The sequence below is a fragment of the Mobula hypostoma genome, unplaced genomic scaffold (genome assembly GCF_963921235.1).
Source record: "Mobula hypostoma unplaced genomic scaffold, sMobHyp1.1 scaffold_36, whole genome shotgun sequence".
Taxonomy (NCBI): domain Eukaryota; kingdom Metazoa; phylum Chordata; class Chondrichthyes; order Myliobatiformes; family Myliobatidae; genus Mobula; species Mobula hypostoma.
Window position 1 is genome coordinate 306,352 of NW_026948187.1, and position 19,317 is coordinate 325,668.

General features: G+C 46.1%; 1 protein-coding gene across 1 annotated transcript; it reads left to right on the plus strand.

The window, feature by feature from the left end:
* Positions 1–9,028: 9,028 nt before the first annotated feature.
* LOC134341528 (zinc finger protein 239-like) lies at positions 9,029–13,201 on the plus strand (the record flags this gene model as incomplete). Its single annotated transcript, XM_063039399.1, has 1 exon — positions 9,029–13,201. A coding segment is annotated over one exon (639 nt), but the record flags the coding sequence as incomplete, so codon positions are not given.
* Between the last annotated feature and the right edge of the window lie 6,116 nt (positions 13,202–19,317).

Genomic DNA, 19,317 nt, shown 5'->3' on the forward strand with positions numbered 1-19,317 from the left:
CTGGCTTTCCAGCATCTGCAGACTTTCTCATGTTTGTGATTTACCTCTGCGTTGTCCCTCCGGCCTCCGGTCACTGGTAGCGCTGCATGGACCTCCGGCCACCCACGGCGATTTGCAGATCTCCGGCCACTGGTGGCGCTGTGCGGACCTCCGGCCACTGGTGGCGCTGTGCGGACCTTCGGCCACCGGTGGCGCTGTGCGGACCTCCGGCCACCCACGGCGATTTGCCGATCTCCGGCCACTGGTGGCGCTGTGCGGACCTCCGGCCACTGGTGGCGCTGTGCGGACATCCGGCCACTGGTGGCGCTGTGCGAACCTCCGGTCATTGGTGGCGCTGCATGGACCTCCGACCACCGGCGGCGATTTGCCGATCTCCGGCCACCGGTGGCGCTGTGCGGACCGCCGGCCTTTGGTGGCGCTGTGTGGACCTCCGGCTATCGGCGGGGATTTGCAGACCTCCGGGCACGGTTGGTGCCGCCACGAACCTCCTGCTGAACGCAGCGCGGTGCCGACCGCAGCCGTCGCCGGCGGCCGTGAGGAAGGATCTGATCCCAATATTTTGTGAATCGTGGGCCTGCTGCAGTGGGAAAGGCCCGGGATCGAGTTCTGCCGGACGGCTGAAGGCTCCGGGCTCTCCGGTCCCGCAGCCCTTGTTTTAACTTTGCGCCCGAGCCCGGGATGTCAGATCAGTTCGTTGTGGTTCCCAGGCTGGGAGGGGGTTTGGCTGATCTGTATCCGAAGGTCTGTGCAATTCCTCGCAGTCAGGGGCAGAGTAATTACCATTACCAGAGTTAATACCGGCATGAAGTGTCCGGATGGGAAACTTTCAATGGTGTGTTGATTAAAAATGCGGTGAGGATCAAAGTTCATATGCCAAAGTTGTTATTGTTTGTTCTAATTTTGTCATTATGGATCTTTTGTGCAGTAGTATGTACTATTCATTCACTATCTGTGAACTGCTGGAGGATCATCAGCAGACATCCCACCCTGCAAAAACTCATTTCAGGGAGGTAGCACCATCAATTTGCAGGAGACTTCCGGGAGGGGTGGGATGTCTGCAATAGAGTAGCTCCTTAGCAGCTGGCCAGGTAGTTTAAATAACGTTAGCTATGCTAATGAACGAATGACATCTGTTAAACTCACCTCAACATATCTTTTACAGTCTTAACCCACTATGGGCAATAGAAAAGTCACTGCTGCAAACAGTGCAGCGAGCAACACTGTCATTATTTTGACCCCTATTAGGCAGGGGTACACTTTAGTGTGGTCTGGGGTGACGTACGTTTGCTTTCTCTCTTGCTCGATCTTGCTATCTCTCTCGCTCGCTCTCAAAAAAATTGATTTCTCTGATATTGTATATAATTTGCGGGCATCAGGGAGCCACTATTAATATGCGGGAGACTCCAGGAAGAGGTGGGATGTCTGCATCAGTGATCGTCCTAGATTTCTTCCCCACGTGGTTCCGTCTGCTCATTCCTGCCCATCTTGTTCAACCTTTGACCTATCTCCCCCCCCCCCCACGCCCACCCCCCCCCCCGCTTCAGTGATATACTTCAACCATCTGGGTCAATCTTGGTCCACCCTGTGTGCCACCTCCTCAATGTTATATATCAGCAATCTTTCTTCTAACCTTTGTCTTCATTGCGAAGTGTTCTTTTGCACATTTGGCCTCGCTGAGTTATTTCCAGAATCAGTTTTTGTTAGCTGGAATGCCAGAGGGTCATCAGGTACCAGTTCTGTTGTGCATTGGTGTGGAGGTGTTAGTTTTTAAGCTGTGACTGTCTGACACACTGCAGCATTTTACTGGCAGCCAAGAGTACTGGGAGAGTAGGTGCTTGGGCTATAATCCTGTGATCTACATTCCAGGCATATGGAACTGTTGGTGTTTGACTTTGGTTAGTGCTTCTACGGATGGGGCTGGATGGTCGTCTTTCTGCAGTGAAGCAGAAATTTCGAGCAGCTGGACATTGGTTGTGGGGAAATCCCGGATTGCACTACCCAGTCTGAGATGTGAGGACAATGTGTGAGACTCTCAGGGTTGGTGAGTGGCAGGTTCAGCTGTGTGACCCTGTGAGGTTGGGTCCTGGGATACTACAGTTTTTGATCCAAGTAAAATGGACCTGGGGATCAAGCTGCCAGGGTTTATGAGGTGTTGAGTGAGTATTTCTGGTATGGGATCAAATGTTTGTTTCTGGAGTTCCTCTGGAAGCAATGGCTGTTAATCTGAGGAGAGAATGAGTTTGTATTCCATCCCTCACAAGGACAGACTGTGATTAAATGGGCTGTTCTGTGTTTGCACCGGTAGAAATAGACCTGGGGGTTCAGTGTTCGAACTGTGTTTGGAAATTCCTCCTCACTGTCACCTGTCTGTCAGGCAGTGGAAATCAAACAGAAACTCAAGTTGCTGGAGATCTGCACTAAAAATGGAAAATTCAGAATCCATTCGGACAGAAGATTGTGAACCTGAATCGTTAAATTTGTTGCTCTCCCCACAGCAGTTCCTTACCTGTTGAGCGATTCTGGTGATTCCAGTTTCTTTTTATTACATTAACTCTGGAATGGTTTAAATTTCCTGATTGTCTGTTATACTTGGGAATGTGTTCAGTGCAATTGTTGCTCACAAGGTTCACATGAATAATCTCAGGAACGATCGGCTTTATGTATGAGCAGCATTTGATGGTTATGGGGCTGTGCTCAGTGGAGTTCAGATGGGGTGATGAAAAGGGAGGTGGTTAAGTAAACCTACTGAATGCTGAAAAGCCTGGATACAGTGGACATGGAGAAGATGCTTCTGTTCGACGGAGAGTCTGTGATCTGACAACACACTCAGAATAAAGATGCTTCCCTTTAAAACTGAGATGAGAAAAATTTCTTCAGCCAAAAGATGGCTGATCTGTGGAATTTGTTGCCACAGAGGTTGGCTGAGGCTGTCATTTGTGTATATTTATGGCAGAGATTAATATATTCATGATTGCTAAGTAGCTTCAGGGTTACAGGAGGAAGGCAGGAATATGGTGTTGGAATAAAAATCAGCCATGGTTGAGTGGTGGAGCAGACTCGATGGATCGAATCACCTCGTTCTGTTCCTACATCTCATGTCTTACCATGACTGAATGATGACTCCTTCCTGTCCCTTATCAGGTTTTGTGACATGTCAGGGGCAATTACAGATCTGTTCACTGAGATCATTATATTTGTCTTCAATGTTTAGATTTCAGTGAGCAGAAATATTTTGTTCTCCTTTGTATCGTTAACATGCTTCATTATCTTTCATGTTGAAGTTAGACCTGCGGTGAGAGGTTTATTGGAAGAAAAGCCCACGACTGGAAGTGAACCACGACTGAAGATAAGGGAACAGCAGCAAGTGAACCAGCCCGAGGACTGAGAGCACCGACTGGAGAGAACCCTTCTGACTCAGGGTTTCCATTGATTCAGTCAGGAGCAAGCTTGGTGAGTCTCATTTGCTCAAACACCGGTCCTTTAGACATTATATATCTGCTCAAAGTAAGGTAGAGAATAGTTGAGGTGAGAATGAATGTGCTCAGAAGTATCAGTTATGCCTCTGTCAGACCCAGTTGCAATCACTCCAGGTCTGGTAATGTTCTGTGAGTATCCCAGCTCTTTAAACTCACACACATTCCCTCAGTGTTTGTCATTTGAAGAACTTGCATCTTCTGAAGTAGCTTTTGGTCGGTTCTGAGTGTGGAGAGGGGGAGAGGGGAAGCTCTGCCTTTAATACCATCATTGCAAATAAACTGATTCCTCAGCCCCGGAACCTGGGCCTTAGCACTCAGATCTGCAGCTGGATCTTCAACTTCCTCACAGAAAGGACCCAGGCTGTAAAAATAGGGGACAAGCTCTCCTCTACAATCACTCTGTGCACCGGTGCCCCACAAGGCTGTGTACTCAGACCCCTGCTGTACTCACTGTATACCCATGATTGTGTAGCCAAGTTTCCGTCGAATTCAATATATAAGTTACTTGATGATGACAATTGTAGGCCGTATCTCGGGTAATGATGAGTTTGAGTAGAGAGGAAATTAAGAACCTGGTGGCATGATGCGAAGACAATAACCTATCCCGCAACGTCAGCAAGACGAAGGAATTGGTTGTTGACTTTAGAAGCAGTAGTGGACCACACGACCCAATTTACATCGGTGGTGCGCAAGAACCCGAGAAGAATGCTTTCTGTGGTGCATCTATAAAAAATAGTGAGTTTTAGGGGACAGGCCAAATTTCTTTAGTTTCCTCAGGCAGTAAAGGCGCTGGTGGGCCTTCTTGGCAGTGGACTCTGCTTGGTTGGACCAAGTCAGGTCATTTGTGATATTGACCCCGAGAACTTAAAGCTTTTGACCTATTCCTGATCTTTCTGTAGCCTCCCTACTTCCCCAAAATGACCTGCCCTTCCACCTATCTTTACATCCCCTGCAAACTTTACAACAAAGCCATCAATTCCATCATCCAAATCATTAGCATATAACATAAAACAAATCGGTCCCAACATAGACCCCTGTGGATCTCCACTCCACGAGAAACTGATAGCCAGCCAGAAAAGGTTGTCTGTATTCCAACTCGTTTCCTCCTGCCGATCAGCCACTACATTTTTCCTGTAATAACATAGGCTCAGAGCTCGTTAAGGAGCCTCACGTGTGGCACCTTGTCAAAGGCCTGAAAATCCAAGCACACAACATCAGCCAATTCTCCCTTGTCTACCCTGCTTATTATTTCTTCAAAGCATTCCAACAAATCTATCAGACAAGATTTTCCCTTGAGGAAACAATGCTGACTCCGGCCTATTTTATCTTGTGCCTCCAAGTACCCCGAACTCACATCCTTAACAATCGACTCCAACATCTTCCCAACCACTGTCAGACTGAGTGGCCTATAGTTTCCTTTTTTCTGCCTCTCTCCCTTCTTGAAGAGAGGAGTGACATTTGCAATATTCCAGTCTTCCAGAACCATTCCTGAATCAAGTGATTCTTGAAGGATCATTATTAATGCCTCCACAATCTCGCCGGCCACCTCTTTCAGAACTGTGGGCATAACCCATCAGGTCCAGGTGACTTATCTGCCTTCAGATCTTCAGTTTCCTGAGAACCTTCTCTTTTGCTGTGGTCCTTTCTGTACAGGTCCCACCTTCACTGGAAGAGAGCCATGGAACAAAAAGTCTTACCCCTCTCCTTCCCTCCCCCCACCACAAGCCTAATGTCATGCATGGGTTTGCTACGCCAGGGTCTGGTGTCATGTGTGTGGTTCCTTATGTCAGAGTTCCCCAAACTTCTTTGCACTGTGAACCGGTTTTTAATATTGGCCGACGGGGGAGGGTGTAGGGGGCATGTTCAAGTTCAACATTGTGTGACAGGGAATGAGGAAAGGTGCAGCTCACTCATATCACCAAATCATATCGTTTCCTGTCTCTCTGTGTCCTTCACCCTCACTCTCTCTCGTCTCCAGTGGTCTGCGCCCCGGTGGTTGGGGACCACTGCCTTACGTCTGTGGGTTTGTTTCTCGTGTTTGTGCTGTTTAATCTTTTTTTCATTTCAGACAAGGGAGACTGATCCAGATCTGTCACGTTCTCTCATTGTGGGTGGGGATTTTTTTCATTGACTCCATTCCACTGTTACAAATTGCAGAAGTGCAACCAATGTTTCGAGGTATATAGCCCTATTAATGCAAGAAGGAAGCCTTTTCTGTTTTTCTGGGCTTCTCAAACATTTGTACACTTCGGTGAAATCTTCCTCCAGAAGTTCCAGAGGAGAAGCTCAGTCTGTCTAATATTTCCACACAATTAAAGTGGGGAATCATTTATTATTGTCATGTACCAAGGTTCAGTGAAAATCTTGTCTTGCATACCATCCTCTCAGATCAACACATTACAACAGTAGATAATGGTAAAACATTAACAGAGTGTAACAAAGCATTATGGTTACAGAGAAAATCCATTGCAGGTGGACGTATGGTGCAAGTCACATCAAGTTACATTATGAAGTGAAGATTCCATCTTATACTGCTGAGGAATATTCAGTTTGCTTATAAAAGCAGAATGGAAAATGTCCCTAGGTCTGGTGGTATATCAATAAATAACAGGAATTCTGCAGACGCTGGAAATTCAAGCAACACACATCAAAGTTGGCTGGTGAATGCAGCAGGCCAGGCAGCATCTCTAGGAAGAGGTACAGTCGACATTTCAGGCCGAGACCCTTCGTCAGGACTAACCTTAGTCCTTCGTTAGTCCTGACGAAGGGTCTCGGCCTGAAACGTCGACTGCATCTCTTCCTAGAGATGCTGTCTGGTGGTATATTTTCTGTTTTTTTTTGTTTTCATTTATCTTCGACCCGATGGGTGGTTGAGAATCGAGAATGTCTGGTCTGGAGTTCTGGGAATCTTTAATTATATTGTCTGATTTACTGAGGCTGCAGGAAGTATAGAGAGAGTCCATGGAGGGGAGGCTCCATTCCCACCAAGTCTGTTGGAGCACAACTTAACTTTTTTAGATAAGAGAGTCCACTAAATCAGGGTTTTAATTACAAATGAATGTTCTGTCCAATCCTTATCAGTTATTCTCTTTCGTTAGACACTTCGTTAAATTCGTGTCTCATGAGAACTCAGCTCTACATAACGTTCCCAAGAGACATCTGAGAGTCGTTAATCTGAACAAGCTGCAAGCAGATTCCTCAGTGAAGGACAAAACAGAAATTTGCACACTATCTGGAACAGAGCACACATAAGTTTGGACTTAGTTTTAACCTGTTATTTACAAGAGTCCAAGAATCGTTTCTTACATCCTCCAATACCCTTAAAACTTCATCACCAGAGTGTTGTAGCAGATAGTTGCCTCTCTGACTGAAAACCTGTGACGAGTGGAGTGCCACATGGATCAGTGCTGGATCTGTTGTTGTTTTTCATCTCTATCAGTAACCTGGATGATAGTGTGGTTAACTGGATCAGCAAATTTGTGGATGACACCAGGATGGGTAGTGCAGTGGACAGCGAGGACGACTATCATGGCTTGCAGTGCAATCTGGACTGCTGGAAAAAATGGGATGAGAAATGGAAAACGGAAGTGTGAGGTGTTGTGCTTTGGTAGGACCTACCAGTGTAGGTCTTACACAGTGACTGGTAGGGCACTGAGAAGTATTGTAGAAGAAAGGGATATGGGAATACAGGTCTATATTTCACTGAAATTGGTGTCACAGTTCAATAGGATGGAAAAAAAGATTTTGGCATATTGGCCTTCATAAACGAAAGTGCTGAGTACAGGAGATGGATGTTATGTTGACTTTGTACAAGACATTGGTGAGCCATAATTTGGAGTATTATGTGCAGTTTTGGTCACCAACCTACAAGAAAGAAGTAAAAGCGTTTGAAAGAGTTCAGAGAAAATTCATAAAGATTTTGCCTGGTTGGGTTATAAGGAGAGATTGAACAGGTCTGGGCTTTATTCTTTGGAATGTAGAAGATTGAGGGGAGATTTGATGGAGGTGTACCAAAATTATGAGGGTTATAGATGGGGTAAATGCAAGCTGGCTTTTTCCAATGAGATTGGTTGGGACTACAACCAGAGGCCATGGGTTAAGGGTGAAAGGTGAAACATTAAGGGGAACATGAGCGGAAACTTCTTCACACAGATGGTCATCCAGGTGTGGAACGAGCAGACAGCCCAACTGGTGCATGTGAGCTCAATTTCAACATTTAAGAGTTTGTATAAGTACCTGGATGGTAGGGGTACGGGGGTAAACAGTTTAAATAGTTGAACACAAACTAGATGGGCCACGGGGCCTGTTTCTGTGTTGTACTTTTCTATGACTCTGTGACAAGGACATGAAATAATACCACTATTCATGTAATTCCTTTTAACAGCTGTACCTACCAACTATTCATCTGGGCAGGAAATGTTTACATGGCTATAAAACTGTGGCACTTTACATTGACAGTAGATAAAAGAAAATCCCATTTGCATGTCAACAAAGGCCATTTGTGTGAGAGTGTTTCAGTTACTGTGGGGCCAGGCACCCGTGCAGCTCAGTGGGAACAGGGAATAATACCAATGGAGAGAGTCAAACTGAACCAAATCACAGACTAGAGATGGCAGAAATGCCCCATTCTTATAGAGACAAGAAGAGAGTCAGAGAGTTTGTTGGTCATTCCAGATACCAGCACTGTGCCCAGTTAGAAGATGATTTCTCTCTCCAACTTGTGTTGAACCTCACTGTTACAGTGTGATGTCAGATCACACCTTGGCAAATCAAGTGATCTCATCTAAAATGTTGTCCTTCACTCATTGATGGATTTTATAAATCTTTTTTTCAGGTTAAAAACGACAAGGAATTTATCTACGGGAATCTCAAACAAAACGCGCCAGTTTTGCTGTCTCTGTCCACGTATATAAGAAGTGGAGCAAGGGATTCACTCGATCATCCTTCCTGCTCAGACTGTGAGGAGGGATTCACTCGATCATCTGACCGACTGGCATGTCTGTCAGTTTACACAGGGGAGAGGCTGTTCACCTTTGTAAACTGTGGGGATTCAAGGTCATCTCATGAAGGTACATCAGCAAGTTCACACTGGGACAAGGCCATTCACCTGTTCTGTGTGTGAGAAGGGATTCAGTCAGTCATCCCACCTGTGGACACACCAGTCAGTTCTCACTGGGCAGAGGCTGGTCATCTGCTGAATTTGTGGGGAAGGATTCACTCGGTCATCTGACCTAATGGCTCACCAGCCGGTTCACACTGGGGAGCGACCGTTCACCTGCACGGCCTGTTGGAAGGGATTCACTTGTTCATCTAAACTGAAGGTACATCAGCGAGTTCACACTGGGTAGAGGCAATTCACCTGCTCAGACTGTGGGAAGGGATTCATTTCATCATCCCAACTGAAGGAACATCAGAGAGTTCACACTGGGGAGAGGCCATTCACCTGCTCAGTCTGTGGGAAGGGATTCACTTTGGAATCCTCCCTACAGAGACACCAGTCAGTTCACACCGGAGAGTGGCCGTTCACCTGCTCAGACTGTGGGAAGTGATTTACTGACACATTTAAACTCAAGGCACACAAGGGAGTTCACACTGGGGAGAGGCCGTTCACCTGCTCAGACTGTGGGAAAGGATTCAAACGGTCAGCACACCTACTGAGACACCAGTCAGTTCACACTGGAGAGAGGCCACTCACCTGCACAGATTGTGGAAAGGGATTCACTGAGTCATCTCAACTGAAGGTACATCAGCGAGTTCACACTGGGGAGAGGCCATTCAGTTGCTCCGACTGTGGGAAGGGGTTCACTCTGTCATCCACCCTGCAGAGACACCAGCGAGTTCACACTGGGGAGAGGCCGTTCATCTGCTTGGACTGTGGGAAGCAATTTACTTGGTCATCCCAACTGAAGGTACATCAGCGAGTTCACACTGGGGAGGGTCCATTCACCTGCTCAGTCTGTGGGAAGGGATTCACTCAGTCATCTGCTCTACTGAGACACCAGTCAGTTCACACCGGGAAGAGACCATTCACCTGCTCAGACTGTGGGAAGGGATTCACTCAGTCATCTCAATTGAAGGTACATCAGCGAGTTCACACGGGGGAGAGGCCATTCACCTGCTCAGTCTGTGGGAAGGGATTCACTTCGTCATCTCACCTACTGAGACACAAGTCAGTTCACACTGGGGTGTAGCCATTCACCTGCTCAGACTGTGTAAATGGATTCACTTCGTCATCTCAACTACGGAGACACCAGTGTGTTCACACTGTGTAGAGACTGTTCACCTGCTCAGACTTTGGGAAGAAATTTTCTCAGCCAAATCAACCAAATGTGCATCATTGAGTTCACACTGGGGAGAGGCCATACACCTGCTGTGAATGTGGTGAAGGATTTGTGATGGAAATGGACTGTGCCTTTAAAAGAGAGAGAGAGAGACTGACTACAGTACTGCTGCCTGCTTCTTGGTTGCTATGGTGAGAGAGAGGTGGAGTTATGTGATGGACAGTTTGATGTTCACAGTTGCTTCACAGCGTGTTTATTTGAGCAAGGTCCCAGAGACACACAGTGGGACACCAGTTAAGGCAAACGGTCAATGAAAGGAGGCCAGTACCAGAAGAGTCACTTGGGGGAACTTCCGAGTGCTCACAAGGGTGTGTTGAGGATCGATCAGAAGAATCGATCAGTGGCTATCATGGTGTGTAGAAGGGTGACCCTGTGGAGGCTACCGGTGTGTCTACCCCTGCCTGGGTGGTAGCTTACCCTCGAAGACGGTCCCCTTAGTGATAAGCTATGTTTGGCTGACTCGAAAGTGGATTCGGAGCCCGATGATGGAAGATCAATGTCACATGTTTGCTCGTTCTTCTCCTGTTGTGGTTTTCACATTGGATTACAAATACGTCTCTCCCTCTCACACCAGTTCCGTGGATTGAACTGAACTTCCTTACATTACCATTGTAAGACTTTAACTCTTGCCACCCGAGCTTTAACCATTTTGGGAATTATGTTTGTACACATATATATGCATAACACTGCTAACATTTGATTTACCTGGTTTAAGTTACTATATTAAGTAGTTACTAATATATAAAGGTTTTTAACATCAAAACCAGACTCCAGGTGAGGTCTACTGCTAGTGGTTCATTTAAACTGCTGCGTGTACGAAACAGATTCATTCAGTTGTCTATCCTTATGGCACACTACCAGGTTCACACTGGGCAGTGACTTTTCACCTGCTCTGAATGTGGGAAGTGAGTCACTCAGTCATCTAACCTCATGTAACTCTTGCTTCCGCTAGCAGCTTAATATAGGGGGTAATAGCCCCCAGATCAGCAAAACTTAAGAAATCTCAGTTGGGTGGATGCTGTGTGATGTGTCCCCTGTTACAAATCAGTAACCTGAAATAACAAACAGTACACAATATGTGATTCAACGACTGAGCTTTATAATTCTTACTTTGACTATAGGGTTAGTGAAGTAAACAAAAAAAAAGAAAAAGGGCCCACTCTCTCTACTCGCGATTTCTCATCTCTCCCCAGCAAAAGACCATGAAAATCTCTCTTCCAGACTCACAAGGAAGAACATTTCTGTCATTGGATAGCCCCACACTCCAAAACCCTGTTATCTCCAGTTGTAATCTAAACATTGCTGCTACAGAGAAACCATTACCTCAGCAGTGAAACATTACAGAGAGGCCATTACATGAGCAGTGAAACCTTATAGCATGTTACACTTGTGACACACTACCGAGTTCACACTAGGGAGAAAGTTTCAATAAGCTTCATGCTGGATATTTGACCATCACCGTTGCTGATGCAATTTCGAGAGTGACTGTCGGTGCTGAACTCTGCAATTATTGCTGCTGCTCACCACACCCAGTTCTGCACCCTGGTCACTGGGCATGGGAGGAGTTTCTTCTGCTGCATATTCACCTTTAATGGAACTGGAGTTTAATATTCTGGATCTGAGACAAATAAATCAGTTTATTTTAAACTGTCTCCAGTACTTAGTGAATTTATAACATACACAGACATCCCACCCTGCAAAAACTCATTTCAGGGAGGTAGCACCATCAATTTGCAGGAGACTACTGGGAGGGGTGGGATGTCTGCAATAGAGTAGCTCCTTAGCAGCTGGCCAGCTAGTTTAAATAACGTTAGCTATGCTAATGAACGAATGACATTTGTTAAACTCACCTCAACATATCTTTTACAGTCTTAACCCACCATGGGCAATAGAAAAGTCACTGTTGCAAACAGTGCAGCGAGCAACACTGTCATTATTTTGACCCCTATTAGCCAGGGGTACACTTTAGTGTGGTCTGGGGTGACGTACATTTTATATATTTTTTGGAACACTCTGCCACTCTGACTTTTTTTTGGAACTCTCTCACTCGTGCGCGCGCGCTCTCTCTCGCTCGTGGTGGCTTTCACTCGCACTTGCTTTCTCGCTCTTGCTCTCGCGCTTGCTTTCTTGCTCTTGCGCTCGCTCTCCCTTGCGCGTTCTGTCACGCTCGCTCTCAAAAAAATCAATTTCCGGGACATTGTATATAATTTGCGGGCATCAGGGAGCCACTATTAATTTGCGGGAGACTCCCGGAACTTCCGAGAGAGGTGGGATGTCTGACATACATAGTGTACAGTAGAGAGTCAACTCAGGCCGGTTGGACCTTGCCAGTGATTCTGTTCCACAACAGTCCTTTTAAATCCTCCCCTGTTGTTCACCTCTTGCTCTCCCAGTGGTGATGGGTTCCAAACAGTCTCCACTCTGTGGGCGAAGAAGTTTCCCTTGAATTTTCTGCCGACTGATGAAATCGAGCTGACTGCAGTTCTGTCTGTCATGTTCTTTGCCCCTCAAATCTCTGGGCTGAGGAAGAATGACATTGGTAGTTAAGCTCCTTAATCACGACTCATTTCCACATTATGGGTCATTTTCCCTGCTTCTAAAGTGTTGTTTGAAAACAGTACTGTCCTCTACAGACTGTAAGCAGAAATGGGAAACCATCAGTTGGATTTTCAATGAAATAAGGTCAGAAACCAGAGGCAAGTCTGCACAGGGCAGAGTTTGGGGCTCTGGATGGTGGTCGGGGTATGAACGTATGATGAGGAGAAGGGAATTCAGCAGTGGGGCAACGAATGACAGTGTAGCAGCATTTGGAAGATGACGGACTGAGAAAATAATTTGGTTGTCTGACTGATGACACAAACAATGCCCTGTGATGTTGACCACCTCCATTGGTCGAGGGACCTGTGTGTTGGGAATGGTTATATCTATGGATTGAGTTGTTCCTGTTTGTTTGTCCTGTAATATTATCTCCAGATTGTTAATACGGATTGTCCTATCTGTAATAATATATTGATTAACTATAACTTGTCAGATTTTGACTCTGAAACTGGATCAGGCTTGAATTTATGGAGCCTTTATGAGGTTATGGTGGTCATTCACGAGCTTAAAGCACGATTTTGGTGAACTATATTTGCCACCTGATCGTATATTTGAAAGTAAGCAGGTTGAGTTCAACTGCTGCAGGTTCCTGGAAAGTGTTGGATTGTGTCTGGTTTCTCTTGGCATTTTCTGCATTCATCACCTTGTTTATTAGTCTTTTATGTATTTTTGATAATTTTTATGTTAACCACCCTGTCCTGTATTTCTGCAAGAAACTTCTCTCTCTGCGAAGACATCTCCTACTTTGAGTCAGTCGTTCGATGCTTCCTTGACGAACATCTAGTCTGCTCAGATCAGTGGGGTGTCTTCAATGGAGGGTCATAATCATTCCACTGGTTAAAATTTTCTTCAATAGTGATTATTCATTTTTCTGAGTTGGCCTCTCATTTAAGTTTTCTGGTCTGTACTTCATATTACAATTGCATATGCTTGCATGGAGTGATGAATCCTGCTTATCTTTGAAGAAAGTATATATTTAGGAGTTTTATCTGACAGTTGTGTAAGTTTTTAATGTCTGTAATTCCTCATCCTTCTTTTGTCCCAGCTAGTGTTGATCTAACTCTGTTTCAGTGTAGATACAGTTTTCTAAATTTGTCATTTCAGTTCTTATTTTTCTTTGTAAAGTTCCATTTCAGAATGGAACCAAGATATGTTTACATACAACAACACAGTTTCAGGCCCTTCGGCCCACAATGTTGTCCCGACCTTCCAACCCTGCCTCCCATATAAGCACCCACCTTAAATTCCTCCATATACCTGTCTAGTAGTCTCTTAAACTTCACTAGTGTATCTGCCTCCACCACTGACTCAGGCAGTGCATTCCACGCACCAACCACTCTCTGAGTAAAAAAACCTTCCTCTAATATCCACCTTGAACCTCCCACCCCTTACCTTAAAGCCATGTCCTCTTGTATTGAGCAGTGGTGCCATGGGGAAGAGGCGCTGGCTATCCACTCTATCTGTTCCTCTTATTATCTTGTGCACTTCTATCATGTCTCCTCTCATCTTCCTTCTCTCCAAAGAGTAAAGCCCTAGCTCCCTTAATCTCTGATCATAATGCGTACTCTCTAAACCAGGCAGCATCCTGGTAAATCTCCTCTGTACCCTTTCCAATGCTTCCACATCCTTCCTATAGTGAGGTGACCAGAACTGGACAGAGTACACCAAGTGTAGCCTAACCAGAGTTTATAGAGCTGCATCATTACATCGCGACTCTTAAACTCTATCCCTCGACTTATGAAAGCTAACACCCCATAAGCTTTCTTAACTACCCTATCCACCTGTGAGACAACTTTCAGGGATCTGTGGACATGTACCCCGATATCCCTCTGCTCCTCCACACTACTAAGTATCCTGCCATATACTTTGTACTCTGCCTTGGAGTTTGTCCTTCCAAAGTGTACCACCTCACACTTCTCCGGGTTGAACTCCATCTGTCACTTCTCAGCCCACTTCTGCATCCTATCAATGTCTCTCTGCAATCTTCGACAATCCTCTACACTATCTACAACAACACCAACCTTTGTGTCATCTGCAAACTTGACAACCCACCCTTCTACGCCCCCATCCAGGTCGTTAATAAAAATCACGAAAAGTAGAGGTCCCAGAACAGATCCTTGTCACCACTAGTCACAATCCTGCAATCTGAATGTACTCCTTCCACGATGACCCTCTGCCTTCTGCAGACAAGTCAATTCTGAATCCACCTGGCCAAACTTCCCTGGATCCCATGCCTTCTAACTTTCTGAATAAGCCTACCGTGTAGAACCTTGTCAAAAAGTGCCTTACTAAAATCCATATAGATCACATCCACTGCACTACCCTCATCTATATGCCTGGTCACTTCCTCAAAGTGCTCTATCAGGCTTGTTAGACACGATCTGCCCTTCACAAAGCCATGCTGACTGTCCTTGATCAGACCATGATTCTCTAAATGCCTAGATCCTATCTCTAAGAATCTTTTCCAACAGCTTTCCCACCACAGACGTAAGGCTCACTGGTCTATAATTACCCCGGACCATCCCTGCTACCTTTTCTAGACAAGGGGACAACATTTGCCTCCCTCCAATCCTCCGGTACTATTCCCGTGGACAATGAGGACATAAAGATCCTAGCCAGAGGCTCCATAATCTCTTCCTTCGCCTCGTGGAGCAGCCTGGGGAATATTCCGTCAGGCCCCGGGGACTTATCTGTCCTAATGTATTTTAACGACTCCAACACCTCCTCTCCCTTAATATCAACATGCTCCAGAACATCAACCTTACTCATATCGTCCTCACCATCATCAAGTTCCCTCTTATTGGTGAATACTGAAGAGAAGTATTCATTGAGGACCTCGCTCACTTCCACAGCCTCCAGGCACATCTTCCCACCTTTATCTCTAATCGGTCCTACTTTCACTCCTGTCATCCTTTTTTTCTTCACATAATTGAAGAATGCCTTGGGGTTTTCCTTTACCCTACTCACCAAGGCCTTCTCATGCCCCCTTCTTGCTCTTCTCAGCCCCTTCTTAAGCTCCTTTCTTGCTTCCCTATATTCCTCAATAGACCCATCTGATCCTTGCTAGCTAAACCTCATGTATGCTGACTGGATTTTCCACCTCACTTGTCATCCATGGTTCCTTCACCCTACCATTCTCTATCTTCCTCACTGGGACAAATTTATCCCTAACATCCCGCAAGATATCTCTAAACATCGACCACATATCCATACAACATTTCCCTACAAAAACATCATCCCAATTCACACCCGCAAGTTCTAGCCTTATAGCCTCAGAATTTGCCTTTCCCCAATTAAAAATTTTCCTGTCCTCTCTGATTCTATCTTTTTCCATGATAATGCTAAAGGCCAGGGAGTGGTGATCACTGTCCCCCAGATGCTCAGGCACTGAGAGATCTGTGACCTGACCCGCTTCATTACCTAGTACTAGATCTAGTATGGCATTCCCCCCTGGTTGGCCTGTCCACATACTGTGACAGGAATCCGTCCTGGACACACTTAACAAACTCTGCCCCATCTAAACCCTTGGAACTCATCAGGTGCCAATCAATATTAGGGAAGTTAAAGTCACCCATGATAACAACCCTGTTATTTTCGCACCTTTCCAAAATCTGCCTCCCAATCTGCTCCTCTGTATCTCTGCTGTTACCAGGGGACCTGTAGAATACCCCCAATAGAGTAACTGCTCCCTTCCTGTTCCTGACTTCCACCCATATTGACTCAAAAGAGGATCCTGCTACATTACCCACTCTTTCTGTAGCTGTAATAGTATCCCTGACCAGTAATGCCACCTCTCATCCCCCTTTTCCGCCCTCTCTATCTCTTTTAAAGCACTGAAATCCAGGAATATTGAGAATCCATTCCTGCCCTGGTGCCAGCCAAGTCTCTGTAATGGCCACTACATGATAATTCCATGTATGTATCCAAGCTCTCAGTTCGTCACCTTTGTTCCTGATGCTTCTTGCATTGAGGTACACACATTTCAGCCCTTCTACCTTACTGTATTTACAACGTTTATTCTGCTTCTCTTTCCTCAAAGGCTCTCTGTATGTTAGATCTGGCTTTACTCCATGCACTTATTTCACTGCTCTATCACTCTGGGTCCTATCCCCCTCGCAAATTAGTTTAAACCCTCCCGAACCATGCTCGCAAACCTACCTGCGAGGATATTGCTCCTCCTCGAGGATTTTCCGAAAGAATACTTTTCGTTAAGGAAAATATATACTTAGATAATATTTCACTTCAGTCCCAGGGGTCCTTACATTTTGTACTCTCACTTCTCATCATTTTGCTCCCCAACAATGTCAATGCTTCAAGAGTATCGGGGCAGAACTGAGTATAGATACTATTACTAAGGAGAAAATTTGGTTAGAAAGCTGAAAGGCTGGAGGTAGATAAAAGTCCTGGACCAGATAGTGTACATCCCATGGTTCAGAAAATGATACCTGAAGAGATTGTGAAGGTATTAGAGTCATAGAACACTACAATCTAGTCTGTGAAAAAGTATTTACCTGCCCAGTTCCAGCAACCTCCATTCCCTTCCATCCATGCACCCGTTCGAACTTTGCTTAAATGTTGAAATCGCCCCTGCCACTTGCTCTGGCAGCCCATTCCATATGCTCACCACCTCTGAGGGAAGATGTTCCCCTTCGTGTCTATCTTAAAGAATGGGCCATGACCTTTCAAAAATTACCAGACTTGGGAAATGGCTCTGGCAGACAAGAAAGTTGCAAATGTCACTCCATTCTTTAAGAAGGGAGGGAGGCAGAAGAAAGGAAATAATATGATATTTTCTGACCTCAGTGGGTGGAGTCCATTAAGGATGTTTTTTCGGGGTACTTGGCACACGATAATATCGGGCAAAGACTTCATGGTTTCCTTGAGGGGTAATCTTGTCTGTTGGAATTCGTTGATGAAATAACAGGCAGAATAGACAAAGGAGAGGCAGTGGATGTTGTTTGCTTGGATTTTCAGATGGTCTTTAACAAATTCTTTCTCCCATGAGCCTGCTTAACAAGATCACAGCTCATGGTGTTACAGGAAAGATACGACCATTGATCGAAGACTGGTTTACTGGCAGCAGACAAAGAGTCAGAACAATGCAAGCCTATTCTGTTTGCTGCCAGTAAATAATGGCGTTCCGCTGGGGTCAGTCTTGAGACCGTTTCTTTTCATGTTAGATATCAACAATCTGGATGACAGAATTAATAGCCTGGTGACCAGCTTTGTAGTTGATACAAAGGTAGGTGCCGGGCAGGTAGCTTAGAGTTAAGCGGGTGTCTACAGAAGGACTCAGACAGGTTTGGAGAACAGACAATGAAGTGCCAGATGAAATACAGTGTAGGGACTGCGGTCTACAGTCTCAGGTTCTCAGGTTCACTGAGCATAGTGTTGCACGAATTTATCAGTAAAACACTCCGATACCATACGGGTTACATTTTGTTACAGACAAAAGTGCCATTTTGGTAGCACAACTAAGGAACATTTCCACAGTGTTGGAGAAGCTTCCAAAATCCCCGCGCCATCTGTGAAAACCCTTCCAACCCCTACATCACTCCCCGTTTCTGTAAACCCCTCCGACCCCGACAGCACTCGCCATCTGTGAAAACCCTTCCAACCCCTACATCACTCCCCGTTTCTGTAAACATCTCCGACCCCGACAGCACTCGCCATCTGTGAAAACCCTTCCAACCCCTACATCACTCCCCGTTTCTGTAAACATCTCCGACCCCGACAGCACTCGCCATCTGTGAAAACCCTTCCAACCCCTACATCACTCCCCGTTTCTGTAAACATCTCCGACCCCAACAGCACTCGCCATCTGTGAAAACCCTTCCAACCCCTACATCACTCCCCGTTTCTGTAAACATCTCCGACCCCGACAGCACTCGCCATCTGTGAAAACCCTTCCAACCCCTACATCACTCCCCGTTTCTGTAAACATCTCCGACCCCAACAGCACTCGCCATCTGTGAAAACCCTTCCAACCCCTACATCACTCCCCGTTTCTGTAAACATCTCCGACCCCGACAGCACTCGCCATCTGTGAAAACCCTTCCAACCCCTACATCACTCCCCGTTTCTGTAAACATCTCCGACCCCGACAGCACTCGCCATCTGTGAAAACCCTTCCAACCCCTACATCACTCCCCGTTTCTGTAAACATCTCCGACCCCGACAGCACTCGCCATCTGTGAAAACCCTTCCAACCCCTACATCACTCCCCGTTTCTGTAAACATCTCCGACCCCGACAGCACTCGCCATCTGTGAAAACCCTTCCAACCCCTACATCACTCCCCGTTTCTGTAAACATCTCCGACCCCGACAGCACTCGCCATCTGTGAAAACCCTTCCAACCCCTACATCACTCCCCGTTTCTGTAAACATCTCCGACCCCGACAGCACTCGCCATCTGTGAAAACCCTTCCAACCCCTACATCACTCCCCGTTTCTGTAAACATCTCACGACCCCGACAGCACTCGCCATCTGTGAAAACCCTTCCAACCCCTACATCACTCCCCGTTTCTGTAAACATCTCCGACCCCAACAGCACTCGCCATCTGTGAAAACCCTTCCAACCCCTACATCACTCCCCGTTTCTGTAAACATCTCCGACCCCGACAGCACTCGCCATCTGTGAAAACCCTTCCAACCCCTACATCACTCCCCGTTTCTGTAAACATCTCCGACCCCGAACAGCACTCGCCATCTGTGAAAACCCTTCCAACCCCTACATCACTCCCCGTTTCTGTAAACATCTCCGACCCCAACAGCACTCGCCATCTGTGAAAACCCTTCCAACCCCTACATCACTCCCCGTTTCTGTAAACATCTCCGACCCCGACAGCACTCGCCATCTGTGAAAACCCTTCCAACCCCTACATCACTCCCCGTTTCTGT